Source organism: Narcine bancroftii, chromosome 5 (assembly GCF_036971445.1).
Source record: "Narcine bancroftii isolate sNarBan1 chromosome 5, sNarBan1.hap1, whole genome shotgun sequence".
Taxonomy (NCBI): Eukaryota; Metazoa; Chordata; class Chondrichthyes; order Torpediniformes; family Narcinidae; genus Narcine; species Narcine bancroftii.
The window spans coordinates 42,899,757-42,923,397 of record NC_091473.1 but is presented as its reverse complement, the minus strand read 5'-3'; the positions used below and the strand labels follow the sequence as shown (position 1 = coordinate 42,923,397).

Below are 23,641 nucleotides of genomic sequence, written 5' to 3'. Positions count from 1 at the left end.
AAATGTAGCAGTTAGCCATGAGAAAGGATTCCAACCAAGGCTCAAATTATCCTTGTTGGCCACAATACCCAGATACTGGAGCTCATGAACAGATTTTGAAACATCCTGAACAATAACATATTTATATAAGCTGCACTTGAGGCTGGTGACCGAGGACTTCCTTGGTGTAATGCATCGGACCGTGTTTCCCACGGGCAACTCCCTTGGAATGTCCTCGACATTACAAATCCAATTGCTGGCATCAAAGCAGCTGTTAAGCCAGATCACCAGGAGTGTAAAATGGAGAACCTGGAACAAAGAAGCCTGACACATGTCACTCACGATACCATAAGCGTTCAGTGTTTAAACAGACTAAATCATCCTGTCCCTCAATAGCTACCCATCGAGTGTTAACCTGGGCAGGTGTCACTATTTCTCCTTTTACAGGAGGGCCACTATCTGGTGGTGCCACCCATACCTTTTGTCCAACATTCTCTAGTTTGGGAATGGGGGCAATGACTGTTTTTCCTCTGGAATAGGCTGTAATTCAGGAGCGTGAAGAAGTCGGTGGAAAGGTGTACCTCCTTTTAAAGAGCGATGATTCAAATTGTCGACTGCCTGCTGCAGCATATGGCACCATCCCTTCTGGGTCCCCAGTGATGTTAACAAACGAATTTGTTCCTTCAGTAAGCCGTTCATTTGTTCAACTAACCCGGCAGCCTGCGGGTAATAAGGAATATGGTGAACCCATAAGATACCGTTGTCATTTTCCCAATCACAGATTGCTTTCCCGGAGAAGTGCGAGCCGTTATCAGAGTGAATCTCCTCTGGAACATCATAACGATAATTCAAATGGTTTAGTCCTTGGATAGTGCTAGCTTGGTCAGCCGTCTTGGTGGGAAAAGCAAAAACAGGCCCGAAAAGGTGTCAACCATTACTAGGACGTAATGTTTACCCATACTGTCTAGCATGGGGCCTATGTAATCAATTTGCCAGACCGCTGCTGAGTGAGCATCCCGTTTTATTCGGCCATGCGGACCAGGTGGAACGGTATGGAACTTCACAAGCTGACATTCTGGGCATGTACATACGACCATGCGGACATCATCCTGATGGACGGATAAAGCATGTGTACGGGACCACATAGCTGATCCCTTCTCCCCCAAATGACCACTCTGTTCATATGCCCATCGAGCCAGGGGGACGGTATCAGCACAGCTGATAGTGGCAAGCTGATCTGCTACTGCATTATGTTGAGCCATGTTAGTCGCCATATTGGTATGGGCATCAACGTGATAAACGGTTATCTCATGATGGTGGGAAGTATCCCACAACAGCTGCCACAACTCTTTGCCGCATACTGGGCGGTCATGTATCATCCAGTTGTTCTTTTGCAAATCAGGCATCCATACCACAAGTCCATTAGCCACAGCCCAGGAATCAGTAAACAGGCGAAAAGGGTGATCATGGGGATCTAGTGGTAAAGTGACTGCCTTCAACTCAGCATACTGACTGGAGCCACCATCCCCCTCCTCCGATAAGTGAATTCCTGGCCTGGGATGGTAAGCCACCTGTTCGTGTACGCGGCCCACCCCTTCAGGCCCTCTGGTCGCACGACTCTGAATATACCATTTCCATTTAACAATAGAAAACCGCTGAGCCCGCCCGATCTTTAGATTAGCATCATTAGCCAGGACCCAATTCATTATAGGAAGTGCAGGTCGCAATTGAACATCTGCATCACCTGTCATTCTTTCAGTCTCTAGCAGGGCCCAGTAACAGGCTAGTAACTGTTGTTCAAAAACAGAATAACGAGTGGCAGCCTCAGGCATGGTACGTGACCAGAATCCCAGTGGGACTCGGCGACCCTCTTGTTTCTTCCAGAGGCTCCAGGAGGCCACATCATCAATATAATGGTGAATTGAGAGGGAAGGCGATACTGGAAGGTGGGTGAAGGTATACTGGCACCCCTTCCAGGTAAAGGCGAACTGATCCTGTGAGTCCTCAGCTATAAGAATACTGAAGAAGGCGTTAGCGAGATCAATGACAGCATACCATGTTCCTGAGTTCCCAGTAGCAATGTTTTCAATAAGGGTGACAATGTCCGGAACTGCTGAAGCAAGTGGTGGGGCATCTTTGTTCAAAAAACGATAATCAACTGTCATTCTCCAGGAGCTGTCCGGCTTCTGGACCGGCCAAACAGGGCTATTAAAGGGCGACGTTGCGGGCCTCACTACCCCTTCTTCTTGCAGAGCATCGATGGTGGCAGTAATCTCTTCCTGCCCCCCAGGGAGACGATATTGTGGAATGCACACTGGTTTCATGGGGGCTGGCACCATCACAGGATCCCACTTAGCCTGACCCACAACTAGTTTTTTTTGTAATAGTTCGAATTCCAAATTCAAATCCCCCTTGGCTAGTATTAAGGGCCATACCGGCCAACATATTAATACCCAGGATACACTCGTCAGTAGCAGCCACCAGGGCATGTAACCAGAGAGGGGAAGGGTTATCACCCACCATGGCACAGACTTTTATTTCCTTTGCCAGGGTGACCGCTCCTCCCAACCCCTCTATTCGAAAGGCCGGTCCAGTCCAGAGGTCGGGATTACCAGGAATCACCGAGTGCTCTGCACCGGTGTCGACCAAAGCCAAGTATTGGCGATCATTACCCCCACCCCAGTGGATTGTTAACGGTATGTAGGGCCGCGGATCCCCGTGTGTACGCCGTGTCTCGATGGAGTAGACACGGGAATCCTGCCCACACCTTCAGGCTTCAGAAGGGTTCGGGGGCTTCCAGGACCACATGCTATTGTTAACTTTAAGAGCCTGTTTAACCCATTGTTTTACCTCATCATGAGTAACTGGAGCAGGAGAAACCAGCTCGATAGAAGCAGCAGTGGGAGCAGAAAGCACAGCTGGGCCAGGAGGACTCAGCAGCTGGGGATGAAGTTCCCCGGCTTTTCTCTTATAAAGGGCATAAAGGACCGCAGTAGGTTTCCCATCAATATCACTTTTAGGTACGCCTAACTTTAACAAGGTTAGAAAAAGGTCCTTTCTTGTCGGTCCGTTATTAGCAGCAGGCCCTCTCTTTTCATCCTGCTTGTCTGATTTAACCTGGGTTGTGCGTGAGTGGATTTTACCTCCCAATTCTAATTCTCTAAGCCCAGATAAGGTGTGCACAGCCTCAGACACAGGATGCCCAATTAGCGGACTAGTTACGGACAGAACCAATCCCCGTGTGGTGGGTTGGGCAGAACGAACCAATCTGGTATGCATTCCGGCAGTGAATATCTCTTCATCAGGACTCCCCCCATGTACCCACAGCCTCAAACGCCCTCCATACAAGGCAGAGGCCAGGGCCTGTTGACGAATTAATGCTATACCCTCCTCTGGGGTTCTCCAATTGTTTTGCAAATGTAAATCCCAATCTATTGGTGATGGGTATACTCGTAGCAGGGCATCCCCTAGAGTAGTAAGTAAGTAATCCATCTCTCTCCCTCTACCCCGCAGCTCAGCAGTGACCCGGATATCAGTAGTCAATGTTCCTAATCCCAACAATTCCTCAGGGGTTAAAAATACATTACCCCCTCCTTGTTCCCAGACACGCAGGAGCCAGGCCGCCAGAGTTTCTCCCGCCTTTTGCCTAAATCGATCTCCAATGGCAGCCAGCTCTTTTACAGAGAAGTCACGGATCATTGACTCCTTCCGACCCCTGTTCCCACTTTGGCCCACAGGGTCCTCCACCCAGTCTAGGGGAGGAGGTCGAGGCCATCCAACAGAGGGAGTAGGCCATAGAGCATAAGCAGGGGTTTGGGTATTTTCCCCTGGGTCCACATGGGAAACTGGGGTATCTATCCCTTCCATCTCTACCCTTACATCATCCCCCCTTCTGTCTGTTTGGGAAATCTGCTGCCTTATAGGGCGGGCATGAACAGCAGATGGAGAGGGTAGTATGTTAGACACATGCTGAGGAGTATCTGCATTATTACCATTGTCATCATTCCAGATATTCCCATCCCAATCCTCAATTACATCAGGATCGTCGCCATTCATTATCATGGCACGAATACGATATGGATTGGGTTCTACTCCATGCCTTTCCTTATCTGCACAGAGCTGCTGCCGGAGTTTAATATTACGGCAGACAGTTTGAACATGCTTATCTTCCAATTCTTTGGCTCTGTCCTGACTGGTGCAAACAATTTCACTCATCATGAAGCAGTGTTGTCGCATGGCTTCTAGCTCCTCCTCTAATTGCTTTCTCTTGCGCTGAGATTCTACTTCTCTTTAAACTGATTCTGCTTCATGCTGAACGAAGTGGTGCAAGGCTGTGGCCAGCAACCAAAAACCATCCGTCAGCGTCCCCTTTTTATCAGGAAATCTTTTTTCTCGAAGGAGAGTGGCAACCCGCTCTCCCAGAGGTGCACTTGATGAATCTAACTTCTCATCCCAACTAATGGGTGGTCCCAACAAAGCCAGGGTATTGGCCAACATGCCAAACCCATCGTCTTTGGAAGTCCATCCAGGAATCAAGAACTGCTCAGGGCTCACCTCTTTCTTTCGGCGAAACATCTTGAGACCAACCCTGCTCGCTGCGCCAATTGTCTTGGGTAAACTTATACCTCTCATTTTGTTCATTTTAGATTGGTCACAGTGTTTGAGCTACCGAAAGAAAATAGACACACACACCGAGAGCAGTTCAGTTTATACAAAAGTTTATTACTAATTTAAAAGCTGATTTCACACTACAATATGCAAGCCCTTTCCAACTATACTTATCAACGCTTGGACTGGTCCCAACTGCCAAAGCGAGGCAACGACTGCACACTTGTAGTAGGTTGTCAGGGCGCCGGTAGCAGCTTCTCCACCTCCCCTGACCGGGACGTTGCTCGGACTCTGGCTGTTCTTCCTTCTTGACAAGGGGTGTTCCCACCCCTCGGAGAGTCTAAACTTCAGCAGCAGGACCACAGGCTTATATACCCCAAAAACAATTAATCATGCGCCTACTCCTTCTAATATTTGTCAGTCAAAATCAAATTGATCATTACATTCTACAATTTAGAAGATTAATTATTATGGAACCAGGATGTTATGATTTCCTGGTTTATCTCGTAGTTACAAAGACTTATTAAAACTTCTCGAGCAAGACAGGTTGTGACCAATTCGTCAATTTCAGAGTGTTGCATTTGACAACTGCTTTCCCTGGGCCTCACAGTGGAATTCCATTTCAAAGTGTATCTTCAGATAAGTCCCCATGGCTGAGTTTAATTACATCTGCTAGTTCTGAAAGTAAGGTGACCTGCGTGTGGACCCAGTGTCGTCAGTTCCACATAAGCAAAAAGCATCTGGGTACATGGTTTTAATCCTACATTACAATTAGTTTCCTCATTTTGTGTTTTTGCTGGTTTCTTGGAACATACACTCAGCTGAGTTTTTATAAAATGTTCTCTACAGTGCTGGTTACGCTTCTATTTATTTTTTTCGCCTGCTGTCTTTCAGGATTTAAGGAAGTTACCCAAGGGTTTATCAATATTCATGGAACTTCCAAAGCAGAAAATATTCAAAAAACCCTGCTCTCAACCAGGCAGTGGTTTGAGGCAAATTCATACCATTACAGCTTTGAAGCCATTTTTTCTTAATTATCAACTCCCTACTTTGAAACTGTGACTCTCACCATGGGAAACATCAACTCTGCACTTGCCCTGTCAAGTCCAATATAAATTTTGTTCTTAGTGTTTCAGTGAGATCACCTATCACACTTCTAAACTCAAGAAAGTACAGGCAAAATCTACTTAGGCTCTCCTCTGATGACAATCCTGTCATCACAGAAATCAATGTGGTGAACCTTTGCTGTACTTCCTCGGTTGCAAGGATCTCTTTCTCTCAGTGGAGGTATTAGAAGCATACATAAGATTCCAGATGCAATCTCACCAGTGTTCTATTTAACTGAGGCAAGACAAACAGAACATAAGAAACAGGAGCAAGAGTAAACCAATCAGACCTTCAGTCTTGCTCTAAGAATATTATGAATGATCTCATTGTCTTGTCATATTCTTCAATATTAACATTCTCCCAAAGAGTTACAGATAAAAGAGAGCTATTTGTTGTGAAAGAAAATATACCTGAATTTAGCTTAGTTATAACCATATAACCATATAACCGTTTACAGCACGAAAACAGTTAAGTTGCTTAGGCAACTGGCATGTTCAAAAAATAAATATCATGAGCTAATTAATTTACAAAAGATTTGGGAAGTAGATTGTACTGAAGGGAGGTGTAACCATCTGGATAGAAAGATGATTAAAGGCCAAAAGAAAAGAAATAACAGCCAGTGCCCAGTATATATAACTAGTATTAAGCTGCTGAGATCAGATTTGGGTGTAAGATAGAAATGGATATAGAAATCAAGAAGGAGATCAATTGGGTGGAGTTTTACAGACACTTTCAACCTCTCACTGGTACAGTCTGATGTCCCCACCTGTTTCAAAAGGATATCCATTATATTGCTGCCAAAGAGCAAGGTGATCCTTCCCTCAACAACTATCAGCCAGTAACACTTGCATTTAACACTTTGAGAGATTAGTTATGGAGCAAATCAACTGCTGTCTCAGGAAGAAACTTGAATCACTTCTACTCGCATATTATTACAATAGGGCCACAGCAGATCTCATCTTGCTGACCTTCTATCTGTGTTAGATCACCTAGACCACAAGAATATCCAAGTCAAGTTCTTGTTTATTAGCTACAACTCAGCATCTAACACCATTATACCATCAAAACAAAATTAAATCAAAGGATCTGGGACTCAGTTTGTCCCTCTTCAACTCGATCCTCGACTTCATCAGTAGACCCTAATCAGTCCAAACTGGCAAAATCACTACCTCCACGCTGACCATCAGCACAGGACACCTCAAGCCTGCATGTTTCATCCATTCTTCACCCTAAACACTTATGATGGTGTAGCCAAGTTCAGCTCCAAAGCAATTGACTGACAACCCCACCATTTTTAGGTAAATAATTGGAAAGGATGAGTCAGAATATAGGATGGAAATCAAGAATCTCGTTGGGTGATGGCAAAATAACCATCATTCTCTAAATAACATAAAAACCAACAAATTCATTGTGGATTTTAGGAAGGGGAGATCAAGAGACCAAGCATCTGTCTTCATTGATGAGTTGGCGGCAGAGAGGGTTAGTACCATCAGGTTCCTAGGAATTCACAAATCAGAGGACCTCTTCTGGAGCCAGCACTTCAAAGCAACTATGAAGAAGGCAGACCAATGCCTCTACTTTGTAAGAAATCTGAGGAAATTTGACATGCCTGCCAAATACTCAATTAAAATTTCTACAGACGTACTATGGAGACCATACTGACCTGTTGCATTATGGCCTGGTTTAGTAAATTCAACTGCCCAGGAATGCAGAAGGCTGCAGAAATTAGCAAACATCGCCAAGATCATCACTAGTTCTGGTCTCACATCCAGTGAAGAAATCTTTATGAAGCAATGCCTCAAGTAGATAGCCAACATCATGAAGGACTCCTATCATCTTGGTCATAACCTAGACTCACTACTACCTTCAGGAAGATGGTACAAAACTTGATGTCCAGCACCTCCAGAACAGTTTTTAATCCAAAAGCTATGAGATACTTGAATCTGCCCTTCAAGTATATCAAAAAGATTTGCCTGCACTAGTGAAACATCTCTTTTCCCCCCTTGATTTACCTATAAATTTATGTATTTATATTTATTACCTCTATCCATACAAGGGTAGTTTAAGATATACTATTGAAGTTGGCGTACCTTACGTACCTGTGGCTGTATCAAGTAAGAAATTCATTGTACTTATGTGAATGACAATAAACTTCTTATCATTAAAAACCATACAAAACAATGCAGATTTAATTGAATTACAGAAAGGGCATTGTGGTTTCAAATGCAAATTGTGCAGATAAATTCAAGTAACCTCTTTGAAACATGCAATATTTTCCCAGAATAGAAAGAGAATACAAAGCCTGAAAAGTAAAAATCTTAAGTAAAACAGAATTCCAGATACACGGATATCAAGGAGAGTGGATAAGTTGAAACAGTCACTTAAGGAAAAAAGCTCCAGATTTTTAAAAGCTGAAATCAAAGATATACTGTTAAAATGTATGGAAATCGTAATTCATCAGCCATTTTGTCCAGCTTGGAAGACACTTTAGGGAAGACAGATTTTGAAGAGGTTATAACAAAGATTCAGGAATATCCGACCAGGAACAAAATACTTAGGTTTAAAATATATATTGGAGAAATTGGGGTTTTTTTCCATAAGGACAGGGATAACACTGGACAATGAAGACTTTTCTTCCTGAACGCTTTTGGGTGTTTTTTATGGATTTGAGGGTGCTGATCACAAAAATCACCTTAAAATTTTCCTTTCTTTTTGTTTTAAATGACATATTTTTGTGATTTCCTGACATATTTTAAATCTCCTCCAAGTGTACAAAACTATGAAGTGCCATTGAAAATTAATTTTCTGCATTTGCACTTGGACTTCCTCCCTGCTGATCTTGGTGCAGTGACAAACATGGTGAAAGGTTTCACCAGGATATTGTGACCATGGAAAAGCGGTACCAGGATAAATGGAATCCATCAATGCTGGCTGACTATTGTTGGACACTGACATGGGAGGCATAAAAACAAGAATCAGCAGCAGAACCAATTCTCTTTTGACAAACATACAGAATGATCCACAATAAAATGAAACTCATTCAAATCAGTAAAATGTATTAATCAAAAATAACCTTACACACTGGGAACCCAAAGGCGGACTGTTTTATCACGTGAAGCAGAAGCCAATAAATGACCAGAGGGTGAGAACTGGATTGATAGGACTGCATCTTTGTGACCAACAAATCGATAAGCTCTCATCTGTGGTTTCAAATTCCAGATCATGACACACGAATCCATAGATCCAGTGGCTGCCAAAAGAAAACAACTGTAACTTATATATTTTAAACCTGCAACATAATTCACATAATCTCCTTACTTCAAGTGCACTTCCCTACAACAACTTGCCTAACTTTATTTAGCAAATATACAATAAGCACACAGAAAAATTATTTGTGGAATGATTCTGTTATGATACAAATATCCTACATTCAACAAACCTGCCAATTTTGACAAGCTGAAAGAAGCAGAAAAAGTCAATGCTACTCTTAGATTTTAGGAGATCCCTTTGTCCATTTCAGGAACAGAGGCTGTCCACAGGCTCTAAAAATAAAAGCATCAGGTTTAATTTCCTTCCTCTTATGCTTTCCCTCCATTGGCATGGATTCGCCCATCTACATGCACAATTACAACAGCTATTATTCACCTACGGTGAAAGTATTAAAAACCTATTTAAGAGAAGATGCTACAGCCAAACCAATTTCTGTTCTCATCCAACAACTGTATTCAAACAACTACTGTGAATCACTGAATGCATAATAGACCAAGACTGCCTGATGATCTGCCAAGGATGCTTAAAATCAATGGAACCTTTGTGGTGATTGCAGGAGCTGAAGGAAATCACTGCAACCAATGGTTGTTAATGACTGTTTTCACTCAAATTCAGCTCGCCCCTTTAAGGGCAGCATGAGCTCAAGTCACCTGGTGCATTGTGACGTCATAATTGCTACCCAGGGCGTGTGCTGGAAGGGATGCTGGAGTCAGAGAGAAACCTCTGACGACGCCATTTCCCCTTGGCTGCCCCACCATGTGGCGATACACGTGGGGCCAGTTCACCATGAGGATGTGTGCAGCCACACAACCCCCCCCCAGAACCGGCTACGTGTCTTGTCACTTTGGAGGCCTGCCCCGGCGCTTGGGCGCGGCCATCTGCACCAGCTGTGATAAGTCCAAATGAGCAGCTTTTCAACGGTCCACAGTAAACAGTTCTTCCCTGCCCCCCACATCTAAAGTAAAAGTCCCACCCGACCGCTGTAGAAGTTTGTACAGCACTTTGTATGGGTGCTGCAGCAGGGGCCTCTGTGGTCCTCTCCGAACGAACACAAATTGCACCACATCCAGATCTTTCAGTCGATGGGATGGTCGGGTGCCGTGGTGCGATGGGGGTGGCGGGGTTAGGTTGTCCAGTCACTTACGGAGGTCTGCGAGCTGCTCACCTTCGTTGTGCGTCGTCTCGGCCTCCGGGCCAAAAAATACGCCTGGCAGGGCGCACCATAAACCATTTCTGCTGATGAGGTTTGCAGGTCCTCCTTGGGCACTGTCCTAATCCCAAGGAGAACCCAGGGCAACTCGTCCACCTGGTCGGGGCTGGAAAGTCTTGCCATCAGAACAGACTTTAGGTGTCAGTGGAACCTCTCTACGAACTCGTTAAACCTCTCTACCAACTCGTTAAACTGTGGGTGGTGCAGTGTTACCCCTAAAGCCTTGCCAGCTGCGACTATAGTGCGGAGGTAAATTGGGTGCCTCTGTCACACATGATGTGCGCCGGCACGCCAAAAAGAGTGATCCACTGGCTGACCAGGGCTTTAGCACGTCTCCGCCGACGCCTCACGGACCGGGATGGCTTCCGACCACCTGGTTGCTCTGTCCACTATGGTAAACAGGTATTGCGACTCCCTGAACATGGGCAAGGGGCCCACGACATCCACGTGGATATGCTGGAATCTCCGCGATGTCGAGTCAAAATATTGAACAGTGGCCTGCGTGTGACTGTGGACTTTAGACGTCTGGCACTTGATGCAGTTGCGGGTTAGCACTGCCACCTTCTTCTTGAGCCCATGCCAGACAAATCGCTGAGCCACCATACGCACGGTAGTTTTTAACTGAGGGGTAAGCGAGATTGTGGATAGAGCTGACGACCCTTGTCCTCCACTCCTGTGGGACTACTGGGCGTGGTGAGCCAGTGGAGGTGTCGCAGAACAGCGGCTGGGCGGAGTCAGGAAGCTGGATATCCTCGAGCTGGAGACCTGAGATGGCGGTCCGGAGAGCTTAAGTTTCGGCGTCGTGCTGCTGGGCCTGCGCTAGTTGCGTGTAGTCGAGGTTGGGAGCTAGCGTGCTGATGGTCGGGCAGGAGGGCGCATCCGTGACCACATTGTCCTTGCCCGCCCTGTGCCAGATGTCTGTCGTGAATTCGGACACGTAGGACAGATGGTGCTGTTGCCTGGCTGACCACGGGTCGTTGGCCATAGCTAGTGCTTGGGTGATGGGCTTGTGATTGGTAAAAACAGTGAAAGTTCTGCCTTCCAAGAAGTATCGGAAGTAGCGGATGGCCAGGAACAGCACCAGGAGCTCCCAATCGAACGCACTGTATTTAAGCTCCGGCGGCCGCAACTGCTTACTGAAAAAGGCCAGCGGGCGCTACTGCCCATCCAGCCACTGTTCCAATACTCCCCCGACCGCCATGGCGGAAGCGTCGACTGAGAGCACCATGTGCGCTTCGGGGAGCACCAACAAAGTCTCCTCGCGAGGACCTGTTTCGTTACAGTGAAGGCTTCGTCCACTTTCTCAGACCAGGTCAGGGTCTTCTCTTTCGCTGCGATCAGCACAAAAAGAGGGTGCATGATGCAGGCGGTGTTGGGGATGAATCTCTGGTAAAAATTTACCATTCTCAAATTCCTGCAGGCCCTTGAGGGTTTGGGAAAACGTTGGATGGCTGCTACTTTCTCCGGTGCCAGAGCTGCTCCAGACGCTGAAATGGTGTGCCCCAGGAACTGTTTCCCAAATGGCATTTGGCCTTATTGACCGTGAGGCCGAATTTTGCCACCGGGTGAACAAGGGTATAGAGATGGGCCTTGTGCTCTTCGCGACTGCGGCTGGCTACCAGGATGTCATCTAGGAGGATAAAGACAAAGTCCAAATCCCTACCCACTGTGTCCATGAGGCGCTGGAATGTTTGGGCCGCGTTCTTCAACCCGAACTGCATCCGGAGGAATTCGAACAAGCCGAAAGGGGTGATAATGGCAGTCTTTCCAATGTCATCGGGGTGGACCAGGATCTGGTGTTATCCGCACACCAGATCAACTTTTGAAAAGAACCACAAGCTGTGGAGGTTGGCTGCGAAGTCCTGGATATGGGGGACCAGGTACCTGTCTGGAGTCGTGGTGTCATTTAGTCGTCTGTAGTCTCCGCAGGGCCTCCAACCTCCTGATGACTTCAGGATCATGTGCAGTGGCGCCGCCAAAGCACTGTCCGACCGCCGAAGATGCCCAATTTCTGGAGCCTGGAGAATTGCTCCTTTGCCTGTTTTAGCTTGTCCAGTGGCAGCCATCTAGCTCTTTTGTGGAGATGTGATGGAAAACTCCGTGGCAGGGGAAGTGACGTCGAAGCGTGGCTCCAGGATGGCAGAGGACTCACTGAGGATCTCAGCGAACTTGTCTGTGGCAGTGGCTACCATGGCGATTTTGGGTCAGTCATCATCCACCTTGTCTGAGCGAAAGGTGCGGGCGTTGAGCAGCCTCTTGCCCCTCATGACCAGCAGCAGAACATGAGCCCTTAGGAAGTCAGCCCCTAACAGCATGGTGCCCACCGAGGCCAGGACAAATCTCCAAGTGAACCTTTCATCCCCGATCTGTATCTGTGCCCTACGGGTGCCATAGGTCTTGATTGCGGAACTACTGGCAGCCCGCAGGGTTGGACCAGGGGATCCAGGTTCGAGTTTCCAGCGCTATAGGGGGGATGGCGTTCAGCTCGGCCCATGTCCACCAGGAACCAGCGGCCCATGGACTTGTCAGTGATGTACAGGAGGTTGTTCACATGGCCAACCATGGCAGCCATCAACGGCGGTTGGCCTGGCTGTTCCCCTGGAAGTCGCAGGGCTGGCGGCATTTACGGGCTTTCACTCCCCAGCGCTGGTGATAAAACTGCCACGTTGACTGGGTTTCCTCCGGATTGTGCTTGGGGGTACCCTGCAGACGGCGGGGCCCCGGCTTGGAGACTTGGCTGAGAGCTTCCTCGTTTTCCGTTTTGCGCACCAGAGGGCATCTGCCCGGGTCGCGGCCTTGCGGGGGTCGGAAAAATCCTTTTCGGACAGGTGGAGCCAGATATCTTTTGGCATCTGTTCAAGGAATATCTGGCAGAAGAGGAAACATGGTTCATGATCCTCCACCACGGACAGCATTTCATCCATGAGGGCTGAGGAGCTCCAATCCCCCAACCCATCCAGGTGTAAGAGCCTGGAAGCACACTGCTGGGGAGTGAGATCAAACTTCCCCAGTAGATTTTTGAGGGTGGTATACTTGTCCACTGCTGGTGTTCAGTAAATGATGTCATCCATCCTCGTCGCCATGTCCTGGTTCAGTGCGCCCACGACATGGTAAAATTTTGTGGCGTCAGCTGAGATGTTGCAGAAGTGGAATTGTGCCTCTGCCTGCCCGAACCTCGTCCGTGGGCGATGGAGCCAGAATGGGGAAAGTTTGAGGGCTACAGCGTTCACCTCGGCTGCATCCATCGTTTGCTGGGTCAAGATAGACATCTGGGCCCGTCGGGGTCACCACTGTGGTGATTGCTGGAGCTGAAGGAAATCACTGCTACCACACCGATGGTCGTTAATGACTATTTTTATTCAAATTCAGCGTGCCCCTTTAAGGGCAGCATGAGCTCAGTCACCTGGTGCATTGTGACATCATAATCGCTGCCCAGGGTGCGTGCTGGAAGGGATGTTGGAGTCAGAGAAAAACCTCTGACGATGCCATTTCTCCATGGCTGCCCCGCCAAGTGGCGATATAAGTGGGGCCGGTTCGCCATGAGGATGTGCGCCGCCACACCCTCAAATTTGAAAGGGAATCTTGAGTTTTTCCTGGTATTCATCAACGTTTTGGACACAAAATAAAATAGCACTGACATCAAATGAACCAAACAAATATATTTAAAAAATGGCAACCATCTGTTTGCATCATTACGGACAAGATAGATGAAGTATGGTGCCACCCTGTGGCAAAATGTGATTTTATTGTACCTATTTACAGAACATAAAAATTCGAAACCAAATGGAAGTTTCAGATGACCAATGTAATTTTGCTCCACTTAAAAAAAACCTTCTTATAAAAAGGTTGTAATCTGCCATGACACAATTGACTGCATTTCTCTTCTCATCACCTTCTCATGGGCCTTTTTAACCTCCCTTATTAGGGGAGAATTAGTATGGACCAGAACGATCTTCACCTTAAACAAGAAAAAGGTTTGAATTTTCATAGAACCATTCATACTTGTTTCAAGGACATCCAAAATACATACAATGGTCTTGAATTGTAGCAAATATTCCATGTGTCTGGAATTTGCCAAGTGGTATTTCATTGCTGTTGGATTCCATTTGAAATCCAATGAAGCCCAATTTCTGGCGTACTTTAGCATTACTCTGTGGGAGGAAAAAGAAAATCAGCTCTTTGATCCTGCATTCGGTCAGACTGGGCACAGGTTGTCTATACCTAATGATTTCAATGGGGAACACAAGACAAATATTTACAAGATAAAAGGAATATTCAATTGCTATAACATTACTGTTTTTAAATAATATAATGATAATAGGTTTTTAAAAGCCATTTGAATTATCTGCAGCTTTGAGAGAAGTCCATTTTCTACAACAAGCTTTGTGTTCTGTTCGTCTGTCAGACTATTTTAAGGATTGGACAGATCAATATACTACAGTACCAAACTTCTGATTAGATGTTGCAATTGAAGGGTGTCGAGGCCCAGCAAGATCAGCATTCCACATCCAGCCAAGGTACCTAGAGGTCTATGATGACTGCACACAATACCTGGCATTCAGCCATATCCACCAAGTTTCTGCCAAACAGCACTCCTACAGTTTGATAAATATGAATACCAATTGTTTTCCGTGAAGGACAATTTACACGAAGAGTTGTTCGAATTTGCATTGTTGTATGTCCTTCAACAGCCATTAAATCAGATGATTTTGGTGCAAACAGAAGAGATTCTAAAATTTAGTTCTACATCCTAGTTAGGCAACAGTTCAGTTAGCAAGACTTCCAATTTCGATGGCAGCAATGTCTGTTGTGTGACATTTGCTAACAACAAAATTAAACTTAACTATGATGACCTTGCCTTCATAGTGTCATCCAGGATATTAAAGGGTCTTAGAGCTGGGCATTTGATGAAGTGTGGATCTGGCAGTATGGTATTACTGCTGGTAGTGTAGCTGTCTCACAGCTTCAGAAACCAGGATTCAATTCTGACCTCTAGTGTTAAATATGTAGAGTCAGCACGTTCTCCCTTTGATCGACACATTCTCCTTTCATTTGCAAAAACATGTTTGTTGTGAGATTAATTCACCATTGCATATTGTCCCATGTGTAAGTGGGTGTTAAGGAACATATTGGAGAAAATAGTTTGGAGGGAAATAAGTGAGATAATCAGAATGACAGTATTTTTGAAAGCTGACACAGACTCATTGAGCCAAGTGGTCCTTGTCTATACTTTAAGGAATCAAACAAATAACTGCCAATTATTTTTCTCATTAGTTAAATATATGCACTCATCCTTTGTAATTAATTATATTTTGTAGATGGGTTGGTCCTGTAAAAACATGTGAACAGGCATTTATTCAAGAACTGAAAGAAAAGGCAAGCAGAACCTTTCCTTATATCTGTCAGAGAACATAAAATTTGCAAAAGAGGTAAACTTGAGAAGTCATTTATTTTGTGATCAATTCTAACATTTGGATTCTTAAATGCTGCAGTCACTGTCACCAATGAGAGTGACAGCAAGTCAAATTTATGATACCCAATATCAAATTGGATGCTTTGATTCTACATGATAAACAATTATGTTGTCTGATTTCCAAATACAATGGGAAAATCTCATGTTTATTCAGTTTCATTTACCTGATCCCCCAATTTATGCCTGTCCCTAAATTTTATCAACCAATAATTTCCTCTTGTATTGAAACATACCTAATTGCTTCATGTTAGCGTTGAAGTCGACACTTGTGATGGTGTCACGATGGCCCTTAAAATGCTGTTCCAATGTTGGATCCTCCTATAAAAATGAAAATTGAACCTCAAGTATTTGAATAAATCCTAGCCACAGCAAGCAATATTTTAAATTGTAGTGAATGCTATATTGTCATTGTAAATGCTTGGTGGTCAGTGAGGACACAGGAGGCCAGAGCAACTAAATAACCAAACACTTTATTAAATAAAAGTAAACACAGCTAACCACGAGTCCCAGGGAGGGGAAACAGCCACTCTCCCCTAGCTCCACTCTTGACTGGGGTTTTACCAGTTGCCCCCCCCCCACGCATGTTCACAGCGTCCGACATGTACGGTGTCTCACACACGCTGTGCACATAGTGTGAGGCGGTCTGGAGGCAGCTGCCAACGTCCTCTTTCTTTAGCTCGTACCTGTGGAGACACAAGGAAGAATGACACCAAGCATAGTACTACATCATGTGTATGCAAACATACCAATAATGATAAGTCCATGTCAGGGTGACTCCATGTCGTTGCTCTAGGGAGGGCATGTCCCGCGAAAAGGGTGCTGACCGTCCCTTGCCCTGTCAGGTTAGGTGCGGGTACCTGCTAGTCCAGGTATTTTGGATTAGGCCAAAAGACCCTTCCGGCCCTCATCCTAAATAAACTCCTTAACCCCTGTCGTTCTCGACGGCGACTCAGGGATGTCACTCTCGGGCTAATTGGCCTCTGCTGTGAATTGTGCTGCTTCCCATGGATTCCTCATTAGGTCCTTCCTTGTCATCATTTATACCTGACAGTGTGGCTTGTTCATTTTGTGGTGGCCCATTGCATTCCTCTCTTGGGTTTCCGGTGGCACTGGGTTTGTCCCATGAGGTGGGGCCAGCTCTCTTACCGAGAGAATGTGGTACCGATTTCTCCGGTATTCTTTCCCTTCTGACGAAAGCAGATATGACTGGAGCTCGTTGCAAGCTTTCTTTACCACTGCCAAATGGTTGCATCCTTTGGGGGGGTTTATAACTGGACAGTCTTGCCCTCACGGAGTGGAGGAAAGGGTTTGCTCATCTTGTCATAATGCTTCTTTCGTAGGGCACATTTATGCAATATCTGGGAATGGATTACATCGGAGTTGGTGGGAGCAGGCTTCAACATTTCCTAAGGGACTGGCAGGATTGTTCTGGTTTGCTGAGACATGAACAACTGCGCCAGCAAGCCAAGGATGTGGTCTCTGGTCACATTTCTAAGATTCAATAGGTCCAGGAATACATCTGTATTGTCCCTAAGTGTTCTTTCCATAGCGTTCTTTGCGTTGCAGATCGCTCCTTCTGCTAGCCCGTTTGGGGAAATTCCAGGCTGCTCGTGATGTGTTGGAAGTTCCAGGTATTTGGAAAGTCTCTGAATTTCTGGCTGGTAAACTATGCGCCATTGTTGTACAGCACTGTTCGTGGTGATCTGTAAATGGAGAAGTAGCATTTCAGCTTTGTGATCACTGCCAATGCCGATGTCTCTTTGGGAAGGTCTATCTCAAACCAGCCGAAGTAGGAGTCGACTAGCACCAAGTATTGTTGTTTGTTCCACTCGAAGATATCCGTTGCCATAGTGCACCACGGCAAGTCCAGTACCAGGTGTGGCTGAAGGGGTTCTTTGACCTGGTGGGTTTTGGTACTGTTGCAGACTGGACAGCCCTGAATATGTTTTGTGATTTTCACATCCATACCAGGCCAGAATACCAGATCCTGGGCACATCACTTAGTTGCCTCGATGCTGGGATGTCCCCTGTGGAGGATTGCTGTGTACAAGGTGTGGAGTGATGCTGGAATGATTGGTCTTAGGCTTTTCATTATTATGCCTTCATCATAGATCAGTTCATCTCTGAACATGAAGTAAGGTTTTACTTCACATGGCAGGTTCCTTTGCTTTGCAGGCCATCTGGCCCATATAAAAGTGAGTCGTGTTGTTGACACTCGGTCATCTGTAGTATATTTTATTAGCTCTTCTTGTCTGGAGGCTGAAAATGGAGCACATTTCCATGACATCACACGTGTTGAGTTCACCCAGAAGGCATGCTGTACTGCTGATGGGTGCCCTGGATAATGCGTCGGCCAGATGCATCTCCTTCCCTGCCTTGTGGATCAACATAACGTTGTATTTTTTACAGTTGCAGCATCATTTTCTGGAGCCTTGCCGGAGTGAATGGATTTATTGACAAGTGGTCTGTCTCAATAGTTATCAGTCTCCCATCAACATAGTTGTTGAATTTCGTGCATGCGAAGACTACTGCCAGTAGTCCCTTTTCAATTTGTTCGTAATGCATTTGTCTCTGTTAGTGACCCTGAGGCATAGGTAACGAGCTTGCCGTCTTGTAGGCAGGCCGCTCCTAGACCATATTGGGATGTATCGCATGTCAATAGTACTGGTCGTTTGATGTCGTAATATGCTAAGACTGGTGGACTCACCATGCGTTTCTTGAGTCCTTCAAATGCCAGTACCATTCTGAGTCTTTTATGGGTGAGAAGTTGTAGTGGTGCAATCAGCTCACTGGCATTTGGAATGAATTTGCCCAAGCAGTTTGCCATACCTAGAAATCTTTGGAGTGATGTGACATCATTAGGTATTGGCACTTCATTAATAGCTCTGGTCTTGGACGGACTGCTTTTAGGCCGTAGTTTGTGAATATGTGGCCCCCATATGCCACTTGGTCCACGCTGAACCTGCACTTATTAGCATTCAGATGTAGGTGTACCTTTTTTGCTTTATCCAGTACCATTTCTAGGTTGGCGTCATGTTCTGCTGTGGTCTTGCCTCCTACTAGGATATTGTCAATGATAATTGCTCTTGGATAACTGGCGAATATCTGTTCCATGGATCTTTGGAACACCTCACTGGCTGATTTGATGCTGAATTGTGTCCTCAGAAATCTGTACCATCTGAAAGTGGTGCTAAAAGTTGTTAGTAGGGAGGATTGGTGGTCTAGTGTTATCTGCCAGAATGAACTTTTTGCATCTGGAATGGAAAAGACCGTGGCTCCTGCCACTGGCTGTTGCTGGGCGTGGCCATCCATCAGCTGCTGCTTTGGCTGGGTTCCCACCACCAGGAGAAGCTTGGCACCATATCTCTGTAATGGCCACCGCTGGGTGTGGCTTGGACCATGTCTATGTTTGCTGTCTTCTCTGAGGATGCCACCAAGCAAGCCCCTGTGCTGGCCTCCACCATTTCATAGGTTAAGCACTTGTCTATAGCTTTACGCAGTGTTAATTTGTTGTCTTGTAGCAGTGTTTTTCTCATTCCGTTGTCGAGCACACCACACACTATACGGTCCTTTATCAGGTCATCGGTCAGTGCGCCAAATCCGCAGGACTTGACTTTCAGCCTTAATGCACTCACAAAGGACTGTATAGGTTCTCCTACCTTCTGATCCCTTCTATAAAACTTCAGGCATTCCAGGGTGATGTTAACCTGTGGGCTGCACAATTCCCGGAACTTTTGTTTCAGACACTCCAAGTTCTCTCTGGACTTCCCGCCTGAACTATTTGATTCCAGTCTCTAATCTCAGATGCAGACACAAACACTGGCTGGTCAAGTTGAGCAGAATATAGGCTTTTATGTGCGGCGGCCGTGATAAAGATGTCATATTTCTGTTCAAAGATCCTCCAATTCTTGGCCACGTTGCCCTCGAACGACAACAGGTCGGGGCGTCTACATCTGCCAGGCATAGTGGTCAGGAAAACGTGGTTGTGTACTTACTGCATCACAAAAGATACTTGGTCTCTGCCTTCAAGCTCTGCTCATCTCACTTCTGACACCATATATGTTTGGTGCTCAGTGAGGACACAGGAGACCAGAGCTACTAAATAACCAAACACTTTATTAACTAAAATTAAACGCAGTAAACCTTGAGTCCAGGGGAAGGGAAACAGCCGCTTCTCCTGAGCTCTACTCTCAACTGGGGTTTTATCAGTTGCCCCCTCGTCCATGCTCACAGCGTCCATCTTGTACAGTGTCCCACACATGCTGTGCACATAGTATGAGGCGGTCTGCAGGCAGCTATCGACAGCCATGTTTTTAAAAAAAAACAATTCCATCAAGGAAACTTAGTTTTCGAGGATCTGATTCAGAAGAAGAGAGGTGCATAGCAGGTATAGGCAACACGGAGCAAATAAGATACATGAGGAGTATAAAAAATGCAAGGAAAAAAAAACTCAAGAAAGAAATCAGGAAGGCTAAAAGAAGACATGAGGTTGCTGTGGCAGACAACCTGAAAGAAAATCCTAAGGATTTCTGAGGTATATTAAGAGCAAAAGGATAGTGACGGATAAAACTGGTACCCTTGAAGATTAGAGTGGAGCCAAAAGAGATGGGGGACATCTTAAAAGGCTTTTTTGCATCATTATTTACTCAGGAAACTGGCACAAAGTCAAGGGAAATTGGGAAAATAAGCAGTGAGATAATGGAACCTATACAGATTGGAAGAGGAGGTGTTTGCTGTCTTAAAGCAAATAAGGCTGGATAAATCCCAGGCCTGACAAGATATTGAGAGAACCTTGAGAGAGGCTAGTGTAGAAATTGCAGAGGTCCTGGCAGAAATATTTAAAATGTCCTTAGCCACAGGTATGGTGCCAGAGGATTGGAGGGGAGGTCATGTTGTTCTGTTGTTTAAAAAAAGGCTCCTTCAAAATTATTTCTTTTATGTTTTATTGCATCACCACGACTGTGCTTCTGAATTTATACAGATGATCATTATTGTAACTTTTCCTAGGCCTGTAGCACATTTCATAATTGTATTGTTCAATTTTTTTTATTGTAAAAATATCAATAAAAATATTTTTCAAAAGAAAGAAAAAGGCTCCAAAAATAACCCTGGACATTACAGGCCAGTGAGTTTGATGTCAATACAGGTACACAATCCTTTATCCTGACATCTAAATTCTGGAAAGCTCCAAAATCCAGAAACTGGAGAGAAAGAGGGCAGCGTGAGTTGGGTGGGCGAGGGAATGGCAGCGCGGGGCGGGCGGGGGGTAGGTGAGAGCGGCAGCATGACTGGAAGGGGGTTGGGGTGGATATGGTAGCACAATTCGGGTGGGCTTAAATCTGGATTTTTGAAATCCTGAAAAATCTGAAATTTGGAATATACTGTCCCCCAAGGGTTCCGGATAAAGAATTATGTACCTGTAGTTGGAAGGTGTTTTAAGAGATCAGATATGCAAACATTTGGATAGCCAGTGACTGATTAGGGATAGTCAATGTGGCTTTGTGCAAGGTAGGTCATGTTTTACCAATCTGATAGAATTTCTTGAGGAGCTTACCAGGTCCATTGATGTGTACACGGATTTTAGTAAGGCCTTTAACAAGGTCACACATGATAGGATAGTCAGGCAGGTTCAGAAACTCAGTATTCATGGTGAGCTAGTAACTAGATTTAACATTGGCTATACAGGAGAAGCCAGAGAGTGGTGGTCCATGATTGCTTCTCAGACTAGAGGTCTGTGGCGAGTAGTGTCCCTCAGATATCAGAGCTGGGACCATTGTTGTTTGTCATTGATATCAATGATCCTGATGATAATGCGATAAATTGGATCAACAAGTTTGCTGATGACACTAAGATTGGAGGCATTTTGAAAAGCAAGGAAGGTTTTCAAAGCTTGAAGAGGGATCTGGGCCAGCTGGAAAAAAATGGGCTGAAAAATGGCAGATGGAATTTAATGCAGACAAGTTATGTGGTGTTGCATTTTGGAAGGACAAATCAAGAAAGGACATAAACGATAAATGGTAGGGCACTGAGGAGTGTGGTAGAACAGAGAGATCTGGGAGTTTAGATACATAATTCCCTGAAAGTGGCATCATAGGTAGATAAGGTTGTAATGAGAGCTTTCAGCCTATTGACCTTCATAAATCAAAGTACTGTTTTTATAATTTTTTTTATTTTTCACACTGTGAACCATATCAATCAAAATACACACAAACATTTCCCTCTTTAAAAAAGGATAATAAAAAAAGACTTCACTCCCTAACCCAAAAATTAGAAAGAAATAAAAACCCTTTTTAAATAATTTTTTTTTATATATATAATCTTTTTTTAATTTTTTTGTGTCTCTGGTTGTAATTTCAAAGGGGAATTAAGGGTTTTTTTCTTCTTTTCTTTTTTTTTCCTTTTTTTTTGGGGGGGTTTCTTTTTTTCTTCTTTTTTTTCTTTTTTTGTTTGTTTTTTGTTGTTGTGTTTTATTGAGTGTAAGAAATGTCTAAATTGAAGTTTGCTTCTCTTAATGTTCAGGGTTTAAATAATCCTATTAAGGGTAAGAAGGTACTTGCTTATTTAAAAAAATTTAAAGTTGATGTTGCTTTTTTTACAGGAATCTCATTTAACAGATAAGGAACATTTGAAACTCAAATGTGAATGGGTTGGGCAAGTTTTTTATTCTTCGTTTAATTCTAAGGCAAAAGGTGTGGCAATTTTGGTACATAAGAATCTACCATTCCAGTTACAGAACGAAGAGAAAAATGGTGGAAGATTATTAAAATTAAATTGTACAATCTTTAATGAGGCATGGACTTTGCTTGATGTTTATGCTCCTAATGTTGAAGATACAGTTTTTGTTGTGGATATGTCTTTATTACTTGGACAATCGAACTCTAATGTGATGATTGGGGGAGATTTGAATGTGGTATTGGAGCCTTTATTGGATAAGTACCCAAGAGTAATTAAGAAGTCTAAGATGGCAACTCAAGAAACTAATATGATGGCAGATTTGAATTTAATTGATATTTGGCGAAGAATTAATCCTATAGAGAAAGATTTTTCTTTTTATTCCTCGCGACATAATTATTTTTCTAGAATTGATTATTTTTTAATATCAGCACATTTGCAGGATAGGGTTACATCTGTGGAGTATAAGGCTAGATTGGTTTCGGATCATCCATTACTATTATTAGAATATTTGAGTTCACAAGATGTTCAGAAAGCTTCAAGATGGAGATTTAATACTATGCTATTACAAAAACCAGAATTTATTAGTTTTTTTAAAACAGCAAATTGAAATTTTTATTGGTATTAACTGTAATTCTGTTTCTAGTCATTTTGTTTTATGGGATGCAATGAAAGCTTTTTTGCGAGGCCAAATTATCAGTTATGCCTCTAAAGTAAAGAAGGAGAGAATTAAAGAGATTGAAGACTTAGAGAAAAAGATAACTGCTACTGAAAAAGAATTTCAAAAACATGCTACCGAAACGCAAAAGAATCAGTTAACTAATTTAAAATTTAAATATAATGAATTACAAACATATTGGTTTGAATGTTTAATGAATCGAACTAAGCATAAGTTTTATGAATGGGGTGAGAAAGCTCAAAGTTTTGTCATGGCAATTAAAAAAGGAACAATTATCTAGGATTGTACCAGCGATTAGAAAGAAATCAGGTATTACTTTTAATCAAAAGGAGATTAATGAGGAATTTTGTAATTTCTATAAACAATTGTATACTTCAGAATGTAAAGATGTAACTGGAGATGCAATAGATTCTTTCTTGAAAAATATTAACTTGCCACAATTGAATCAAGAAGATAGACAAGAGTTAGATAAATCTTTTACAGACGATGAAATAGAAATGGCAATAAGAGATATGCCGAATGGAAAGGCACCTGGTGAAGATGGGTTTTCTATAGAGTTTTATAAAGTTTTTTATGCTGATGTATCTTCTATTTATAAGGATGTATTACAACAAACTTATAATACTTTTCAATTACCTGAGTC

The 23,641-nt window shown here is 44.1% G+C and overlaps 1 protein-coding gene across 7 annotated transcripts in view; it reads right to left on the bottom strand.

The window, feature by feature from the left end:
• The window catches only part of LOC138763323 (POC1 centriolar protein homolog A-like), a 169,901-nt gene that overhangs the window by 131,371 nt on the left and 14,889 nt on the right, over positions 1-23,641 (bottom strand). For 3 of the 7 annotated variants that reach the window (XM_069937276.1, XM_069937277.1, XM_069937269.1), the window contains exons 3-4: positions 15,881-15,965; positions 8,773-8,944 (exon numbers count right to left, since the gene is read on the bottom strand). In XM_069937276.1, coding sequence (XP_069793377.1) covers positions 8,773-8,944; positions 15,881-15,965 — 257 coding nt within the window. Of the gene's footprint in view, positions 1-8,772; positions 8,945-9,133; positions 9,237-9,503; positions 10,093-10,129; positions 13,518-14,204; positions 14,326-15,880; positions 15,967-23,641 lie in introns of those variants that run through there. The other 4 variants (XM_069937270.1, XM_069937272.1, XM_069937273.1 and 1 more) reach the window with 4 other exon arrangements.